At 44.0% G+C, this 21,153-nt stretch overlaps 1 protein-coding gene across 4 annotated transcripts in view; it reads left to right on the top strand.

Moving 5' to 3' along the window:
• pkp2 (plakophilin 2) overlaps window positions 1-12,302 on the top strand; it is a 78,007-nt gene extending 65,705 nt beyond the window's left edge. For 3 of the 4 annotated variants that reach the window (XM_084330901.1, XM_084330900.1, XM_084330903.1), the window contains 5 exons: window positions 3-179; window positions 2,975-3,161; window positions 3,329-3,521; window positions 9,933-10,020; window positions 11,732-12,302. In XM_084330901.1, the coding sequence (XP_084187027.1) occupies window positions 3-179; window positions 2,975-3,161; window positions 3,329-3,521; window positions 9,933-10,020; window positions 11,732-11,800 (714 nt within the window). In that variant the 3' untranslated portion in view covers window positions 11,801-12,302. The remainder of the gene's footprint in view (window positions 1-2; window positions 180-2,974; window positions 3,162-3,328; window positions 3,522-9,932; window positions 10,021-11,731) is intronic. The other variant, XM_084330902.1, reaches the window with a different exon arrangement.
• Window positions 12,303-21,153: the final 8,851 nt, after the last annotated feature.

Raw genomic sequence — 21,153 nt, 5'->3', positions numbered from 1 at the left:
AGGAAATGGAGCGACATTGCCCCCTGCTGGAGGAGAAAGCTAACCCCTGTGGTGTAGAGTGGCTGTGGAGCGCCATCACTGTACGGATGTACCTGTCACTCTTGGCCCGCAGTGTCAAACACTGCACACAGGAAGCTGCTATAGGAGCCCTGCAGAATATCACCGCTGGGACTGGCATGGTGAGAAGGGAGCGTCTCTGGATCTAGAGGATGAGTCACAGCTCTGGATCTAGAGGTTGAGTCACAGCTCTGGATCTAGAGGTTTAGTCACAGCTCTGGATCTAGAAGATGAGTCACAGCTCTGGATCTAGAGGTTGAGTCACAGCTCTGGATCTAGAAGATGAGTCACAGCTCTGGATCTAGAAGATGAGTCACAGCTCTGGATCTAGAGGTTGAGTCACAGCTCTGGATCTAGAAGATGAGTCACAGCTCTGGATCTAGAAGATGAGTCACAGCTCTGGATCTAGAGGATGAGTCACAGCTCTGGATCTAGAAGATGAGTCACAGCTCTGGATCTAGAGGTTGAGTCACAGCTCTGGATCTAGAAGATGAGTCACAGCTCTGGATCTAGAGGTTGAGTCACAGCTCTGGATCTAGAAGATGAGTCACAGATCTGGATCTAGAGGTTGAGTCACGGATCTGTATCTAGAAGATGAGTCACAGCTCTGGATCTAGAGGATGAGTCACAGCTCTGGATCTAGAGGTTGAGTCACAGATCTGGATCTAGAGGTTGAGTCACAGCTCTGGATCTAGAGGTTGAGTCACAGCTCTGGATCTAGAGGTTGAGTCACAGCTCTGGATCTAGAGGTTGAGTCACAGATCTGGATCTAGAGGTTGAGTCACAGCTCTGGATCTAGAGGATGAGTCACAAATCTGGATCTAGAGGTTGAGTCACAGATCTGGATCTAGAGGATGAGTCACAGCTCTGTTAGTTATTCAGCACTGGTAGACAACACTACTTACAATGCACTTGTCTGCCAGTGGTAACAGGGCAGACATTTTGGAACATTGCTATGACAACACTGACCTATCCTCTTCTTTTGATTCTAGCTCTGGGTCATTTTATTAATAATGAGTATTAAATGTAAACGTTTTAAAGGTGTAGGCCACCCCAGAAAATGAATCAAAACAAACCAAAATGGAACAACAGTGACAACAACAACAACAACTCACAAACAAACAAACCAAGTGGCTCCACGATGCAGCTCATTGAATGTTTCCATTCAAAAAGCGAATTTTAAGCAGACGTCTTGTTGAAATGTTAAAAAAGAATGCTGATCAAATAAAATAAACTGATTTCCATCAGTTGGGTTGAGGCCAATAAACTTTCTACCTGAACACAGCAACTTCAGAAAATAACATCCAATGAAAAAGCTTGGCTGACTAGAATTTACTACTATTGGGCAGGTTTTTTCCTGCCGGCTTATATAAGACCTTATTCCCCAGATTAACATTACATTATTACATTTGAAGAAAAAACCTGATAGAATAGCTGATCTGTGAACAGTTAATGGGGATTCTGATAGATGTGTAGTTGGATGCGCTATATAAAGTTATAAGAAGCTCAGTATTGTTTACAGGTCATATACTTTCAAAACGGTTTCCACATAATTCTTTAACTTGAAACCTTTGTACAAAGTAAGGATTGTGACGGTATTGGTGTAGGGGTGGGAATGACCAGAGGCCCCACCATACCATTTTATCATGATACTAGAGTCACAGTATTGTAATATCATCATATTGCGATATTCAGTGTTTCCCATTAATTACCTAGACTGTGGCGGGCCGCCACAGTCTAATTGCCCCCCCCCCCCACAGTTTTATAATGAACCAAAAAATATTTATATTTTATTTATAAATGTATTATAATTTAAAGAAAAATTAAGTTTACCAATAGGGATGTATCAGTAGTATTGGCAGTGGTAGTAGTCGTAATAGTAATCCAGTATATCTTTTTATTTTCTAAAAAATAAACCAGTTCAACACAGGTAACCACTTTGCTTCATTTCTTTGATGGCTCAAATGTATGCTCTAGTCGATTTTGTGTTTTGAGAGGGGCCAAGGTTCAACCACTGCAGTCTCACAAAATCCTGTGGGAAACACTGGCGATATTACATCATCTGTTTTATCATGATACTAGTCACAGTATTGTAATATCATCATATTGCGATATTACATCGTCTGTTTTATCATGATACTAGAGTCACAGTATTGTAATATCATATTGAGATATTACATCATCTTTTTTATCATACTAGTCACAGTATTGTAATATCATATTGTGATATTACATCTGTTTTATCATGATACTAGTCACAGTATTATTGTAATATCATATTGCGATATTACATCTGTTTCATCATGATACTAGTCACAGTATTGTAATATTATCATATTGCGATATTACATCATCAGTTTTACCATGATACTAGAGTCACAGTATTGTAATATCATATTGCGATATTATTACCTCATCTGTTTTATCCAATAAGTTCCTCACCTCACTCCGAAATGTTTATTGCAAAATGGGATTGTCAAGAAAGAATTTAAAAAAGAAAATAATAATAATAAAAATATCCATACTTGGCATCACTGTATAATATCAGCACACAAAATATTGCAATATATTGCTGTATCAATTTGGCAACATTTAAGATAAATACTTCCTGGCAAAGCAGTGACATTTAATCTGTCAAGTAGGGCAATAGAGTCAAAATATCATATCACTACATATTTCTTATTTCTAATGGTATAATGATATTTGTGTTTGTCCATCGCTAAGTACAGTGTGATCTCACATCGATTTGATGTATTTGATTTAATTAAAATAGAATCATCATGGAGCTTTTTCATCCAAACAGGTCTATTTTAATCCTGTTTTTCTCCCAAAATCTCAATAAAACTGTAGCAACAAGATACAATTTTGAAATGGATCCATGACACGGCACACCGTAGTGTTATTAAATGGAGCGCAGTGTGAAGTGATATCAACAGCTGTTTTCCTGCAGGTGACTGAAGCCATCGCTCACACCATCGTACTGAGAGAGAACGGTCTCCAGCAGGTGAGGAAGATGCTTCAGGAGGGCGAGAGCGACGTGAAGAGGATGGCCGTGTCTCTGCTGAGGAACATCTCGCGCTACAGGGAGCTGCACACGGAAATAGGTGATTTTATGAATCTAGATTCATTCATTCAACCTCCTAAAAATTATAAAAACAACTGCAGGCTGGTGTAATAGTTGGTGTTTAAGGAGTTAAAAAGTCAAATATGTTATTAATAATAATAATCAAATGTAGTCAAACTGAACTGCCACCGCTGTGTTTCCTTGAAGTCAAGCAGGTGTTGCCGGAGGTGGTCGGCATGCTGCCTCACTCTGACACGGCGGCTGACCTTCCCACCGAGGTCACGGTGTCTCTGTGTCACATCCTCATCAACCTGAGCCAGAACCAGACCCAGCAGGTCAAAGCAGTCTTCAACCACGGTGCTCTGCCGAAGATCATCAACATCAGCACCAAGGACAACGGGTCAGTCTGACACTGTGGGTGTGCTGCGGACAAGGAAACGATAAATGAAGGAAGGGTCATCACGTCAGAATACCAGCGTTCTATGATCTGTGAAGCACTTTGAACTGCAACCTCTGTATGAAAAGTGCTATACAAATAAAGTTATTATTATTATTATTATCTGCTTGGTGCTAGACGTTGGTGCCGGTTCTTGTGAAGCCTGTATTTAAATAAAAAAATATATACCAGCTATCTGAGGAAATATACATCAACCAATATATCAAACTAAGCTAGTTAACAATAGCAACAAAATTGCAGATGATTTTGACATCCGAGGTAATAACCTGTTTAAATGAGAGGTCCTGAACTAGGAGATGGCTGACCCCATTCAACTCAATGTCGGACGAACAGAAAGTTTCTACACTTCTGCACCAATGTGTGTTTACACACGAGATAGTGACGTGATGACCGTTCCTTCTGTTATAGTTTTCTTGTCTACTATTGATATTAGCAATGGGAAATACACTTTGGTCCATTTAGAATGTTTATGTTGTAAATAAACGTCTATATGATGTCCTGGTTCGCAACATGTCTTGGAGTCCGTTCAGGTGTGCTGTGAGATTTTGCTCAAATGTAAAGGAAAGTCAAAAAAATAAAAGAAGAATAGTCATTAGCTGTGTTTACATGGACCCTAATATTCCACTAATAATCCCAATAACAGCCTGATCAGAATGAAATACCTCATGTAACCACCTCAATCAGAAGAGATTGGAAGGACATATCAATCAGGGTTAGAGAAGTGGTGTAAACATTTGATAATCTGTTCAATAGGAAAATATAAGTGCCTATATAACCATGTAAACGCTTGATCCAATAGTTTCTTTCTGGTAGGAATAAATATATTCTTCCTGTGCATGTTTAGGGGTAACATCTAAGCTCTTTGACATCGCTAAATGACGCAAAGGAGTCTCCGGGGAAATTCCAGGACAAAACTTTAGTTATATTTCGCATGGCTATCGCGTCCCGCTCAAGCCTATTGAGATACCCCTTATCTCCTTGTACCTAGTGTACACCACCACGAACAATTTATGCACCCACACCTGACCGGGTCCCGCCTCTATGGAGGCGTAGCCTATAAGACCATGGTACTGGTCACCAAACACCCTTCCTCTATTTTTGTTCCATCATACTGGATGCTGTGCACCTTATGTAACTAGTAGTATGAAAAAGATTGGAGGAATTGTGTAATGTTGAAAGCTTACCGGAGGTTGCTGGCCCCTGGCATCTTCGAAGCATGTTTTCAGCGACACGACGGGCCTATGTTGATGTTTCCTTGTCTGATGGCAGCAGACCAAGGATCAGCTGTGCAAGGTTGGCTGTCGGGCCAGCTTGTACCCAGGTAGGCCCTGTGTCTTCAGGCATGGGTATTAGTGTTAGTAATGCTGGTTTGTTTTGTTACACAACCATGTTGTGTGTCGGTGCCGGGGGCAGGATGGTTTGGTGAACGTTTCACTGCAGTGAACGGTTTCCAAATTGTCCTGGGCGTGCTGTTAAACAACTAATGCTACATGCTAACGCTAATGCTACATGCTAACACTACTGCTACATGCTAACACTACTGCTATGCTGTTCTAATGTCTCCGCCGTGAGATGTTGTCACTTCTCCCTCCTCTTGCCCGGTTCATCAATGAAGGTCAGTCGGTAGCTGTTGTGGGTGTTTTGCTGAGTCCTATTTACCTTTTTTACGGGTAAATGGGTTGACAACAGGGTAGGCCGTGGCTAGGTAGCCTAGCCAGGTACGTTACCTTTGTGTTCCGGCGGGGTCTGTGGAACGGTGTCCCCATCTGGGAGCCGATGCGTGAGCTCAGCGGTGTAGCAGTAGAGCTATACTACTGCAGGATGGGACTTAACGGCGGGTTATGGCTCAGCTGGCTAGTTCCTATCCACATTGGCGTCGGGTAGTGGGGCTATGGGTCCAGCCGACATGGTAAACATGTTGCGTGTCTGTGCGCAGGCGGTTGTTGATCTGGGTCCCACATCGCCTCACGCTAGGCTGTAGTAGTGTAGGGGGCTACTGTTTCGTTCTGTCACTCTGCTATGAGAAGGTCTGTCTATGCTACAGCTTTCTCTCCTCTCAACCATTCATGCTGACGGTCAATCGGTGTCTATTGGGGGAGTATGCGGGGGGGGGGCTTTGTTTACCTTTTTTGGTAAATGGGCTAAGCTAGGGCTGGTGTGCTGTTGTGAATATTTTGAATGAAGGCGGGACTAGTTCGCTCTGGTCCGCCTCCCCTTAACGTGTGTATATGGGTTTGCTCATTCTACAGTATTTTGTTGTTTAGTTCTTTTATTCATTTAACCCTTTCATGGTGCACACCACAGTGGAGGTTGCTGTTTGCAACCACCAATGGTGCTCCGTTTTAACATCAGTCCTTTGTTTTTGACATATTGAAACAGTGCCCCGCCCGGCCGACGCCATGGGTGGGTCGGCCTGGCGAGTGGCTGGTGGGCTGCTAAAGCCTGTACCGCCACGGTATGGAATTGGCAGCGATTAGAACTGTGTTCGAATTGCTGTTTTTTCTATAAAAAAAATGGTGTCTGGTGGCGGGGCCTTGAGGGCCAGCCGACGTCGACACATCGCGCGAGGTTGTTGACGTTATTAGCTTTGACCCAGCCGCAAGCTATAACCGCTCAGGGTTCCCCTCTCCGCAGGGGATTTTGGTCTTCTGCTGGAGCGCGGGCGGTATTGTCCTAGGCCCCACACCGCGCAGCCAGAAAAAGAGAGAGCACGGCCTCGTCAGCGGCGATGACGAGGCCCTCGACAGGCGGCCATGTTTTCCCCCGCCGGAGGTATCCTGGCCGTTGAATCGACAGGTGTCCACAAGGCCGACAGCCTTGGCGGCCGAGGGATCGGCCATGTTGGATGGGTTCGGCTTGAACAACAAGCCGTCACCGTCCTGCCGCGAGCAGCCCGCTCTCCGATCACTCCCTTCCCCAACACCAGCGGAAAAGGTGGGCTCTGATTGTTTCCTTTGGCTGCGGGCCGCGTGCCTTCGTTGAAGCGCGGGCGGCCCCACTTTTCGCTTCTCATGGGGACAGGGGCTGACACCCAGTTGATGGCTGAGCCTGGGTCTGTCCGTGAGAATGTTGTGCTGTCAAGCGGCTCCCACACCATAAGCTGTGTTGGTTGAGCCTGGTGTTACGTCTGTCAACTATAAGTGTTGTCAGCAGGGGGGCTCGAAACCTTTTGAGGCACACAGTGCGGGCTTCCCCGGCCTCGCCTTCGCCAGGCCAGGTATCATGTTGGTGCCTCCCACTCCTGAAAAATTGGCAGTGGTCTCGCAGGCACGCGTGATTTGGGTGGTAGTAATATCACTGCAGGGCTACGGTGTGTGGGAACCCATGGGGTCCTTACACCTTGCATGTCCGGCTGCAGAACAACTCCTCAGCATGTTCTGGAGGGGTGTTCAGTGGGGGGGCTTTTTTCACCTAGAAAGCCCCCCGTATCAAACCGGCCCTTTCTGTCGGGGTCCCCCCTTGGGTGCGATTGCCTCATGGGTGGTGTCAGGGTCAGATGTCCCGACACGGAACGCTCTGCTCGCACGGTTCCAGGGTTGGCTACGCACAGCGGGTGGGACCGGGCCAACTATCTACAGTTCCTGGCGGACCTGCGCCACATGGCGGCTGGTGCGTTGGGAGTGTCATCACATGTGACTACGGCAGTACCATATGTCGAGGTGGATGGAGAGAACGCTGAGGCGGGGACTTGTGTTTACACAACCCCACCCGTTTTCGGGTTTGGTACAGACCCTATTGTCAGGGTCTCCAGCAGTGACAGCTCTGGTCAACAAGATCCAATCTCTGTGGACGAAGCAAGCCATCGTCGTGGTGTTCTCCTCCCGGTGTTCTCTGGTGCCTGAGAAATCGGGAGGGGGGGGGGGTGTCAGACCCAGGCTGGACCTGTCCCATGGGAAGGTTCAGCATTTTTTGGATCGTCTCCTACCTGTTGAACACTGTCAGGTGGGGGTCTGGTTATCCTCCATAGACCTGTAGGATACGTATGCGCATCTCCGAGCTTCCATCCTAGGGCTTACCTACGCTTCCTTTGCAGGGTTAGCGTATGAGTACCAGAGGCTGCCGTTCGGTTTTCTCTGGCTCCCCGCATCTTCACCAAGTGCGTGGAGGCCGCACTGGGGCCTCTGCGTCGTCAGGGGTTACGGAGTGTATTCTGCCCTGACGACGTTCTGGTCCTTCGCGGTCAAGGTGGATCGTCAGGTCTCGTACCAGGCAGGTCTCTACCAGCCTGGGGTTGCTGTAGACTGGAAGTAGAGTACTCCTCTTCCCAGTCAACGGTTGGAGGGCTATGGGCATCCCTCTCAGAGCGTGTTGTCAACACGCTCGGGAGGTTCCGTCCTAGGACGGTTACGGCGCTGTCTCACGTCACGTTTTTCACCGACGCCTCCCTCGCTGGTGATGTGTCGGGCCAACGCAGTAGGCGGCAGCTGGCAAACCATGCTGCCCGGTCTGCGCTATGTTCAATGTGTTGGTGTTGAAAGCGGTCCTTCTGGTCCACAAACGGTGTTGATCAGGACGGACGATACGACGTCAGTGTCGTGTATCGACAGACAGGGAGGAGTACGCTCCCCCCGTCTGCACCAGGCGGCTGGCTATGGGCGTCCTCCATCTGCGCGGCCTGAGGGCTCCCCACATCCCCGGCAGGGAGAATGTGGGTACAGGTGTACTGTCGCGGGGCGGTCCTCATCCTGACGGGTGGGGATTACGTCCGGACATAGCCAGGCAGGTCTGGGACCGATGCCGTGCCGCCTGGGATTCTTCCCCATACATCTGTTAGGTCAGTTATGGGACGGGTACGTTGAGGGGCGCAGGTTCTTGATCCTGATGGTGTTACCATCCGGAATGCGCATGCTCCCTCCACTGTCGCGCTTACGCGGGCAGATGACGTATGTTCCAAGTGTGGTGTAAGGCGGGGGGCCGGGACCCAGTCTCCTGCTCCCTGGATGCTGTCCTTAGTTACCTCCAGTCTCTCCTTGATAGACTGTCGGCTTCGACAGTGAGGGTATATGCAGCAGCTATATCCTCCTATCATGAGGGATTTGAGGGGATGTCTTGTTCAGCCACCCTCTTGTGAAGCGTTTCCTGCTTGGCGCTCGACGCGTTAAGCCGGTGCAACGCTCCTTGGCTTCGACTTGGGATCTTCAATTGGTCCTCGTCGGTTGTCCTTGGCCCCGTTTGAGCCGCTCGAGCAGGCGCCGTTGGAACAGCTGTCGTTCAAGACCGCGTTCTTGCTGGCCGTCACCTCCGCTGACGCGTGGGTGTGCTTTGTGCTCTCTCGGTACGTCCAGAGTGCCTGTCTTTCGTCCGATTGCGGTGCCACTCTGCGGCCTAATCCTGCCTTCGTGCCTGTAAATATCCGGAGTTCTTCCGCTCCAGGGATATTGTGGTTCAGGCGTTTCATCCGCCTCCTCACGGTAGTGAGTTAGATGCGGGCCTTCACCTGTCATGTCCGGTCCATGCTTTGAGAATTACCTCAGCCGTACTCAGGACCTCGGGGTCACCGTTCAGCTTTTTGTCTGTCACGGTGGTTCTCATGCCTATCGAACAACGCCTGTCCCATTGGTTGTGCGAGGGCATTGCCCTCTGCTACACGTTGGCTGGGCAGGATCCCCCTGGGGGCGTCAGGGCGCACTCCACTCGTGGGGTGGCTGCCTCTGCCGCTCTCCTGGGTGGGGCCTCGGTGGAGGACATCTGTGCTGCAGCTTCATGGTCCTCCCCGGGCCCCTTTGTAAGGTTTTACCTCATGGACATGACCGGGGGTTCTGTCTCCCAGGCGGTTCTGGGGTCTGTGGCCTTTCCTGCTTCCCGTCCTTTGGTAGGGTAGCAGGAGTGTGTGGGTATGGGCCACAGTGTGTTATACGTGGTTCCGCCTGTGCTGTGTGTTCAAGGGGTTCTAGTTCCCTCTTGTTCGCACTCAGGTGGAGTTGACTGCGCCCCCCCTTCATTAGGAAGGATGGGGTGACAGGGCTCCCCGCACCCCTTGATGTGGGCTTACGGGTCCTCAGAGGGGGGATCTTTTACTGGAACGGGATTTTGGCGAGGAAGGGTGTTTGGTGACCAGTACCATGGTCTTATAGGCTACGCCTCCATAGAGGCGGGACCCGGTCAGGTGTGGGTGCATAAATTGTTCGTGGTGGTGTACACTAGGTACAAGGAGATAAGGGGTATCTCAATAGGCTTGAGCGGGACGCTCAGCCAATACTCATATAACTAGGTTATCTACATAACCTATCGTTTTCTGTCTTCTTTATTGGAAGCTTAGCGTTAGCTAAAAAGATCATTGAATGCCTCAATAGTCAGTCTGTGTAGCGAATGTCCAACTTTAAATAATTTAAAACATACTTTCCATGTCTTTAGGTACGGCCCATCGAGAGCCGGCCAGGCTGCCTGCATCCTGCTGCACACCATGTGGAACCATTCTGATCTCCATGGAGCCTACAAGAAGGTGGCTCCCACACACACACCTACACTTCTACTCTACTCTACTCTACTCTACTCTACTCTACTCTACTCTACTCTACTCTACTCTACTCTACTCTACTCTACTCTACTATACACTACTCTACACTACTCTACTCTACTCTACTCTACACTACACTACACTACACTACACTACACCACTCTACACTACACTAATCTACTCTACACTACACTAATCTACTCTACACTACTCTACACTACACTACACTACACTACTCTACACTACACTACACTAATCTACTCTACACTACACTACTCTACACTACACTAATCTACTCTACACTACACTACTCTACACTAATCTACACTACACTAATCTACACTACTCTACTCTACTCTACACTACACTACACTACACTACTCTACACTACACTACACTAATCTACTCTACACTACTCTACACTACACTACACTACACTACACTACTCTACACTACACTAATCTACTCTACACTACACTAATCTACTCTACTCTACACTATACACTACTCTACACTACACTACACTACACTACACTACACTACACTACACTACACTACACTACACTACACTACACTACACTCCATTCATGGTCAGATTATGCCACCAGGGGGCCCCTGGCCAAGAAAGTGTTAGGCCCCCACCCCCAACTAAGGAAGAACAATTTTCCAAAACCAGCGCTGTAATACTTCATGTCTAGGGCCTTTTGGTAAAGGATATCGACAAAATGGGGGCCTCTGTACTTTAAACAGACTGGGGCGTACTTACTTCAAACTAAAAGCATGCTTGCATGGGCAAATGAGTGAAATGATTAAAACTATTTAAAATCTGAATCCTGGGGCTCTCTGGGCATTTGGTGGAATTTGTGCGTTCGGTAATCCAGGCATGTCTGGTTTCCGTGCCAGAAGCAGTAATCCAGGTCTGGATCCTCCTCCGGGAGCACGAGCACGAGATTCTATGTCTCTTTTGGGTCCCAGACGGCACGGGTTTGAGAACCTTTGAATGACTAAATAATATCCACAAACACTTCATTGGATAATAATTAATACGTTACGATTACTTTAAATATCCACAACTTTCTAATCGTTCACAAAACTGGGAAGAATAAAACAAATGCTGTTTGCACTAATCAGGGACTTTAACATACACAAAAACATGTGCATATGTGGTGGAACTGGACTCTTCAATTATGTACATAGACGGATCTTCATGATCAATATACGTAGGTTTAATGGTGAAACACATGGTACAATGTAAGTTAAATGAGCTGGGCTAAGAGGAGTGCTCTCATCCTGGCCATTAGGAGAACACTGAGGGAGAGAAGGGAACATTGAAACAAGAGTAGAGAGGGGTGGGGGCTTGGCTCTCTCCAAGGTATGAGATCTAAGCTATTGTCTTGGGACAAACAAAAGGATTTCTCCACACATACTTTATTAAAATATCTTTATGTCAAAATGATCAGTTTGAATACATTTTCTACAATAATTGTGTGATATATCAATGGCCTTTCTCCTGTGGTTTTCATCCTATTTAACAGAATCACATGATGAAATCCAGTGAAACGGCATTCTAAATGGTGTCTCTGGCTGGTTAGGTTGATGATATATGGCTTCAAAGAACACACTGAAAAACGTTGAGATCAGTGGATAGAACTTCAGGTTTGATCTGGTTGACTTGAGTTGTCGTGTGTCTCTACAGGCTGGGTACAGGAAGGCTGATTTCATCAACGGCAGGACAACAAAGGCTGTGTCTTCGTCGCGGGACTGAGACTGATATACGGTTCACATGGATCTGAGCTCCCAACGGCCTGTCAACACCAGATGTCTTAAAAATCCAGTACAATAATATTTGTATTCAGTCATAACAAGCTTATTGTAAGATATTAATGTCATGAGTATAATTTTTTCAGCTTCAGATGTATCATTTGTATTGTTATGTGTTTTATGTTACCCTCTCTGGACATGGCCAACTCTCAGTAGGCTGAGGGGGCGTGGCCTTCTGTTCACTAGACACTATAGATGATTAACTCTCAGTAGACTGAGGGGTCGTGGCCTTCTCTTCACTATAGATGATTAACTCTGTGGGCTGAGGGGGCATGGCCTTCTGTTCACTAGACACTATAGATTATTAACTCTCAGTAGGCTGGGTGGCTACGTGGCGTAGTGGGCAAGGCACTCGCCACGAAATGCTGGAGACGCTGGGCTCGTCAGTTCGAGCCCAGCGCTCCACATTTGCTTTCAGTTTAGCTGGTCGTCCGTACTAATACACATTGGCCGTATTAGGGGGTGGGAAACTGATGGGTGGGGATCGGGTGTTGTGGACAGCGACTCCTACAGGTCGGTTGGTGCGCCTGCGCAGTAGAATCAGGAAGTGTCGGGGACAGCGTGAGCCTCCCACGCGTTACTCCTCGCCACTGAGAGATCGAGCTGCGCAGGTGAAAAGATGCGACTGCTGTTACCTGAAGTACCGGAGGGGACTTGTGCTATGTATGACTTAGTCCACATTGCAGCCAGCTTGTGGGAGGCAAGAAACAGCGTCCGTGACAGGGGAGGGTTGAATTGGATGATACGAAATTGGGATGGGAGAAAAATATAGAAAATGGGAGAAAAAGTGGATTAAAAAAAAAACTCTCAGTAGGCTGAGGGGGCGTGGCCTTCTGTTCACTAGACACTATAGATGATTAACTCTCAGTAGGCTGAGGGGGCGTGACCTTCTGTTCACTAGACACTATAGACCTGTTCGCTGTCCACGTCAGACTCAGTGTGCGTGCGCATCAAGGGGGCAAAAGGAACGTAATCCTGGTCAGAACAATGGGGCAGACTACAATATATTTGCATTTGTTAGCCATGCTAGCGATCTACACAATCAATCCATGCCAAAGTTAGATATGTAAAAGGTGAAAGACTCACACTCACAGCCATGCTGATTTGGAAAAATGACATCCAGCCGCTTTCGTTTGAAACAGTCAGCGGAGTGTCATGGTTTCTCCATAGAGCCCGTCATATTTTTTTTGCACAGCAGCTCGCGCAGGTACGGGGCAACTTAGTCACGTGACTCAGTTGGTATTGCTGATTGGCTCAAACACGGTATGTTTGTATACAGCAAACAGGTCTATAGATGCTTAACTCTCACTAGGCTGAGGGGGTCGTGACCTTCTGTTCGCTAGACACTATAGGGAGGTGTAGTGGTTACGTCATTGCTGTTTCTCCGCGGTCCACCCTCTTGAAAACGCAATATATTTGCCCATTTCTAAATCGTCTCATTTAAAACAAATAAAGCATGAACATTTGCATGGTGTACCTTTCTGTGCGTATTCATCCACAATCTATAGCTCAACATGAAAAGATTCGCAATTAATCGTAAAGGTAGCAAAATAACAACGTTTCTGTTTTCGTTCACTGAGAAACTACACTGCCATTTGGCGCTGCTGACTGACGTCACCACAGAGCGAAACATGATACACTCTGTCTCTCATGCTGGCCCTGACCAAGCTGACCCTCCGCATACGAAAACTCCTCTACATGCCCTGATTTAAAATGGTTCTCTCCTCTTTGTATACATTTGTCCTCACCAACAAAGTATTCTGCCAGGAAACTTATGGACACGACAGTAGACATTGCTAACGTCTAGTACGTTTAGCTAGGTAACGTTAATGTTAGTTAGCTAGCTTGGTATCAGCTGACCGTGACGTGTATTAGGCGACAGCACTGAATGACAGGCGTTCTACTGCCTGTACTGGTAAAATTACTTGACAAATTTAAAACCTTATAACTACCTTTTTTTCAACCAAAAATGCTTAAACAATAATGTTAGTGATAGAAGGGAACATGAGGCAGAATTGTTACAATAGTCGATGATCCATTTTCCCAATGATAAATCCCTAAACGGGTGGACCGACCGCGCGGTCCAAAGTGACGTCAGACTACACCTCCCTATTGATGCTTAACTCTCAGTAGGGGAGGGGGCGTGGCCTTCTCAGTTTTTATACAGGCCACAGTTTTTATACAGGCCAAATACAATGGAGGTCAATATGTGTGTTTTCCACCAAGTACCCAGATGTGCTGGTCAGATGTATCGGAGTAACCTGTGTATTATGGGATATTTCAATGGAAGCACATTGGATATCTGAAATGGTTGGAGTCTGTTGATATCCAGGGGGATGGAGATCAAATATCTTTAGTCATAATTTTCACAACAACAACAGTTCTAACATTTGAGGTAATTTTACACCAACATACCTTCTGTTAAAAAAAAATGCAACAAGGATTTTCATTGTACTGTATGTTTACAGTCCATCAGTCTGTGGACTTGTGGACTGTTCTGTGGGGAAGCCAGGAGCTAAGGACCTCTTTCTCGGCATGAAGAGGAGGAAAGAAAAGTAATTTTGGTAGTATTTTCTCTACTAGTATTTTTAGCATCATGTCATCTCCACTGAAATAACATCTTGTAGGCAGTGAATCTGGACTGAACACTTTGTATCTTCAATAAGCATGTCAAATGTTACTGTATTTAAACTGGTGATGACGAAACTCCTGAAATGTTCTGCTACTTTGAAGGAACATGGATGAAGATTAGTTGTAAAGAAAACACATTGCTAGCAGCCACTACTGAGGTATTGTGTTAATTAACTTGTATATAGACAAAATGTTTCACTAACATTGTGATGACTTACTGCTGCCCTTGTCTTTTGATGTGAACGGTTTACTGATGTGAATAAAACCAACTGATTTATCTTTTGTTACCCAGAATTTATATTTCATATCAAACATTTAAAGGCGTTATAGAAAACATTCAGCCTCTAGATGTCGCACTAGAGCACCAGCACGTCATTATCCAATGGGGTACATTCGACGTGGGCAAATGGGAAGTAGGGAATAATTTTTATTATAAATTGGGGGGCGGGGGGGGGGGGGGGGGGGGCGGGCAATACTTTTATTCTGCACCTTTCCAAAAGCTCTATGTATGTATTTGTAAAAAAAAAAATATTATAAAATATTATGTATAGCACCTTTAAATTAACATACATGCATACATTAATAAAAAGTAGAACAGAAAAAGTAGAGGAGGCTTATTTGATTGAGCAACGGATTTGTAATTTTTAGAGTCCTAGAAACATTGACATTTTAAACTCGGAATGTCATTCAGTGGATCTTTCTTTTTAATGGATTTTTGTAAAAATGTTGGTGCATATTGATGATATATTTAAAAAGATTTTGATAACATACAGAAAGAGTAAGCTAGGCTAACGAAAACTATTTTTATTTACAATTGAAATTGACATTCCTGATATTTAAGCAGTTGATTGCTAACGCAGTCAGTTTCGGGTTTTCAGTGTGCTCATCCAGAGTAGCTTACAGTAGAATGAACTCTAATGCTTCTATTACTACCATAGCAAGTAACCAAAATAAGAGTAACAAGGGCCAATAGACAAGACGCTAGCCTAAGAATAATTAATAAAAATACAATTAATAATTAGTTACAAATAGCTTACTGTAGAAATTAAATAAATACTGTAGAAATGGGGGAAACGGACACTGAAGAACCAAGAGAAGTATTTTTTTTTATCCTAGCATCTGCTTCTGGCAGGGTGATGTTTGTCGTCTTGTGCCGGCTGCCACTGTGGTCTTAATTGAAGGGCACCTCTTGGCTTGGAGGCCTCTAAGTGGAGATGACCTTGTCGCGGATACCAACTGCAGTGCGGTACCGCTGTAGGGGGGAGGAGCTAGGAGCAGCCTGCGCACCAATCAACATCAGCCCTCTGACACAAGGCTGAGACACCACAGGATGGGGGAAATAAATCATGTTTAGTATCAAAGAGTATTGTTCTGAATCAGTCTACTTTTAAAGCCCCAGTCTGGGATTGAGTGGGGTTTTGTAGATGGAAGACGCCTTTTGGAACTTTCTCTAACGGGATATTTCACTTTCTTGGCAAGGTTCAGCAGTCTTACCTCTATAGGTTATAGAGGAATGGTTATGGTCTACGAGCTATAAATGAAGGTTTGATGATGATGGTACAAGTGAAGTAGCGACCATTGCTGTCCCTGTGGTCTGCTGTCAACATTCCTCCCAGGTGTCAGGCTCCTCATTCACTTCCATTAATTTTGAGGACCAAGTCTACATATCATACTTCTGAAGTATAAACAAACAACAAACACATTACTGCAGTGCAGATTTCAATGAAACAGACAATTCTGAGTCAAATGTGTTTGTTTTGGTATTTGATGTGTGTTTATAGATTTATTATTTATTTATAAAAAATATATATATATATATATATTTTATATAAATGTTGTAGGTTTGGGTGTGTTGTATATCTTTTTCCTGCATGGAATTTTGGGGAGTGGTTGCCATGGTTACCTGCTGCCCTGCTGGAGGAAAGATTCTAAACATTCTATGAGAATTGAGAGTTGGTCAAACTATACCTCCAGTGAGAAATAGTTCCTATAGTCATAATATGAAATGGCAACATTAGTTAAAAAGAAAAACAAGTACCATTGACACAACAAATATAATGCACAGAATAATAATACTGTATTTTTAGAATTCAGAAGTATGATATTTAAACATGGTCTTCAAAATGAATGGAAGTTAATGATATCTGGGAGGAATGGTGGTATTAACAGGGACAGCAGTCGTCGCTAGTTTACTAGTAGATTACTTTACATAGAGGTAAGACTGCTTTATTAAAAAAAAAAAAAACATTTATTTTGATCAGCTTTATAAAAAAAGTATTTTTTAATTTATTTGTATTTATTTATATATAATTTATTTATTTAAGTGAATCCCTTTCAACTCATATATTTCTGTTTAGCTCCATTGTTTACAATTACCAATTTAACCAGGTATGGTGGTGGTGATGATGATGGTAGTGGTGGTGGTGGAATATGACGTATGGCACAGGTTGTGAGCCAAACTCAAACCCACAAAGTCGTGAGAAAATACAGGAGCACCAACGTGCCTGAAAACTAATGTTCTTGTTCAGACAAACCATGTTTAGCTTGTCTTTATTTAAAATGGAGGGAACCCCCTCAGGGATCCTCAGTAATAACAGTGATTCCCAGCTGGGGATACTGAGAGGCCTCCCTGGAGATCAAGATTAGATTAAAGATTTTAAAAAGTCAAATTAACTGTCTTCCATGTAATAACTGTGGCTTTAGGCTGAGGTTCTACCTTATATCTACAGTATTATTTTACTCTCTGCCTGTCTGCCTGCTGTCTGTCTGTCTGTCTGTCTGTCTGTCTGCCTGTCTCCTCTCTCTCTCTCTCTCTCTCTCTCTCTCTCTCTCTCTCTCTCTCTCTCTCTCTCTCTCTCTCTCTTTCTCTCTCTCTCTTCTGTCTGTCTGTCTCTCCCTCTGTCTCTCTCTCTGCCTCTCTCTTTCTCTCTGTTTATAATGAGGTGCTTGGAAGGACCATCTATAACCACTGGGTTGCTTGTTTGGTTGGTTTGTTCATTCATTCATGTGTGTTTGTTCATATACGTGTGTGTTTGTTCGTATATATGTGTGTGTTTGTTCATACATGTGTGTGTTTGATCGTACATGTGTGTGTTTGTTCGTACATGTCTATTTGTTCGTACATGTCTGTTCGTACATGTGTGTGTTCGTACATGTGTGTTTTTGTTCGTACATGTGTGTGTTTGTTCGTACATGTGTGTGTTCATACATGTGTGTGTTTGTTCGTACATGTCTGTTTGTTCGTACATGTGTGTGTTCGTACATGTGTGTGTTTGTTCGTACCTATGTCTGTTTGTTCGTACATGTGTGTGTTTGTTCGTACATCAGTCCTTTCGCTCGTTCGGTTCATTTCTCCAGGAGGGAGACAATTATTATAACACAGAGATGGAAAATAATGATTTTCTTATTATTGTAAACTATTAAAAAAAAAAAAATCCTTTGGCCTCCATGAATATTCACTGTGTATGACCCTCTTCTGCTTCTCGCTTGCAGCAAATTGAGTGATTTTAATCAAGTCTTTATTATTATTTAGATTTTTTCCAGTTGTCCCATAAAAAAAATTCATGACAGGTCTAGAGTCTGCTGATAATTGGTATTTATCTGCTTGTCTGACTCTGAAGAAGATTGTAAGAATATTTCCCATAAAGTTGGCATGTTCCTTTAATTAAGTAAAATTACATCTTCTATCACATGAAACCTCTTAAGCCTCCACTGCCTTCTTACCACAGGGTCAGAGGGTCAGAGTGACGCAAACATCCCATCCATCCTGGACCTGGTTGGTTCTACGAGGAAGAAAATATAATATACTGTAATATATACAATTATACAGTAAGATGAAAGAATTCATTAAGGAATTAAGAATGAATACTCTCCTAACAAGTGGTGATCGAGCCTTCGAGGTGACAGCACCAAGGCTCTGGAACGCTCTCCCCCTGGACCTGCGAACTGCCCCCCCCCCCCTCCCCCCCTAAAAACACATGTGTTTAGACAGGCCTTTGGTCATACATAGGCACTCTTTCTTGTCCTCACTGTTCATATAGTTTTGTTTTTTAATTAGTGACTGTGATGATTTTATTTAAATTATTTTATTCTATTATTTTATTTGGTTTCACTGTTTTTAACTGCTGTCTGTTGTTGTTGTTGTCATTTATTTCCGATTTTTGTTTTTGTTTTTATATACTAGCTGTAGTGTAAAGCACCCTGTGCATTCGTGCTGTGAAGGGTTCTGTATAAATAAAAGTCATTCATTCATTCATTCATTCATTCATTCATTCATTCATTCAAGTGCTCTTAAGTGTTTAAATGCAGGAGTAATTACGGCGCAGGACACTGAATATAACGTTGAAATAAATGTACTCTGTTGCAAGTGTAACAGATTGGATATACAGCAGGTGTTTGACGCTCTAAACTCACCGGCAGCTTCTACAGTCCAGACCAGAACCACAGTCACAGTAATTTCCTTACTATTTCCTGCAGAGGGCAGTGGTGTACCTTTAACACCAAGTTAATTGTACAGCATTTTAGAGTACAGTGTAATACATTACATAACTAGTAGTATACACTATTCGTAGCATATACAGTGTACTAATACATTCATGTTTTACATATATAGTTTTTGTTTGTTTTTGTTTTGCATATATATATATTTGTTTTGAGTACACTCATTTGAGTAGTGGAAAAGGGGTAGGATTAAATATGTGTATACTTCTTCCTACTCCTTTTCGAACATGTAAATTGAGTTATGTTTTGCTTTTGTTTAGTTATTTATTTTGTTTGAGTTATGTTTTGATTTTGTTTAGTTATTTATTTAGTTTGTATTCATTTACATGTTCGAAATAAAATTTAAAATAAAAAAATAGTACCGGTGTACTTTTGTATGTGAAAAGGCGAAAGATGGTTTAAAAAAGGTATAAACACAGACACACACTGCCACTTTACTTTACTGCCATTATTTTAGTTTTAGTTTACATTATATTAGTTTACTGCCATATCTCTCATCTCACTGCCACTTTACTGCCATTATTGTATTTTACTGCCATTATTTATTATTTATACTTACTATGTACCACTGCTGCTAAAAAAGATTTGCACTAAGTTCTCTTTTACCTCCTATATTTATTTCCACTGTTTATATTGTATAAAGTCCTGTATAGTGTGTGTACATCGTGTCCCAACTTTATGTTTATAGTGTCCTATATGTTTAATTTCTCTGTATGTCTTGCACATTATGAGAAGTGACAATAAAGCTGACTTTGATCAAAAGGGCCAGACTATGTTGAGTTCTCCCTCCAGCAGCAGCCATGTATGTTGATACGATGCATTGAGTTTATAATACTCGCTTCATTATTCCACATTGTAACTGAGGGGTACAATTCCCTGACTGTATTGATAAGTATGGTATCATTAAACCACTACCGCTTTATGTACTTTAACTACTGGCCATACAGTACACGATATCTAAATATGATGAACACTTTCCCACAATGAAATCGGGTCCACACAAAGGTAATAATCAAATATTTAATATATAGCAAAAGGTACATATAATAGTTACTATTACATTTATGATTTGAATGCACTTGTAAGGCAAATGAGTACTCGTAGGCAAATCAACACTGAATGTCCAATCTCTGGTTACGCAGGAAGCAAGTATACAACCTGGCTCTTAGGGAATTAGATCTATGGTACTCTTAATGATATAGCAGGATATTCTGGAAGGGGTCCTCCCGGTTGTAGGCCGGTAGGGGGGGTAGGAGAGCCGTCGGCAGTAGCCCGTCTGGTCAACGATTTCTAGAGAGAATTCAGGTACAGAAGACAGTGCAGTAGAATCTTGATCCACAGATGAATACACCTTGGCTCTCCTGTAGGCTGTAGCTGTAGCTGTAGGTCCACAATGAAGAAGAAGCGAGGCGACCTCAGTCTGGTCTGAGCGCCGTCTCACCTTGACTCCTCTCGGGGGTAAATCCAACACTCACCGGTGTTGGCGATTATCCGCTCCACAAATCAAAGTACCAAAGCAAATATATATTCCATGCCGCATAGGGCTCAGCAGTCGTCGGGTAGGTAATCCAATGTACAGGTCCACTCGGTCCTCGCCTAGAACTCCTCGGATGAAAGCACCACGTGTGGTCTGCCCAACCTGGTTAAGACTCTAGATAACACGAGGAAGCGATGGGGATGCTGCTCACTTTAGAACTCTAACCGTACGATGCACCATACATAATAGACTATTATTAACCTAATAGAAATACGTCGCACTCGACGGTACAGTGCCAAACTCTGACAATTCAGCTATTAATTCGCACGAGGTATCAATGCCATTCTAAGGCCAAACAGGCCATACTACACCGCACGCGGTATCGTGGGTGAGGCTTCACGTTCTGTTACTTAGTTGGGTAGAAGGGTAAAGGACTAAGGGTCTTCTACATTTACTTGCGCCATATTTATATGCACGGTGAACAAATAGTGCCACTCTCCTTGGGGTAGCCGTATCCTTGCGCAGAGCCGGGGCTAGTAGAGACATGTCTCGTCGGTACCATTGAACTTGGCTCCAAGGGGCTTGTCCCCTGGCGCCAGGTCCTTGTCCAATAAGAGAATGAACTATTATGGGCTATAGTAGGCTAAAGGGATATTCCGTGTATATGTACAAGGAATATACAAGGGATA

Source organism: Notolepis coatsorum (genome assembly GCF_963971535.1).
Source record: "Notolepis coatsorum genome assembly, chromosome: 15".
In the NCBI taxonomy this organism is placed as follows: domain Eukaryota; kingdom Metazoa; phylum Chordata; class Actinopteri; order Aulopiformes; family Paralepididae; genus Notolepis; species Notolepis coatsorum.
The sequence above is the reverse complement of the archived record's forward strand: the minus strand, read 5'-3'. Positions and strand labels throughout refer to the sequence as shown.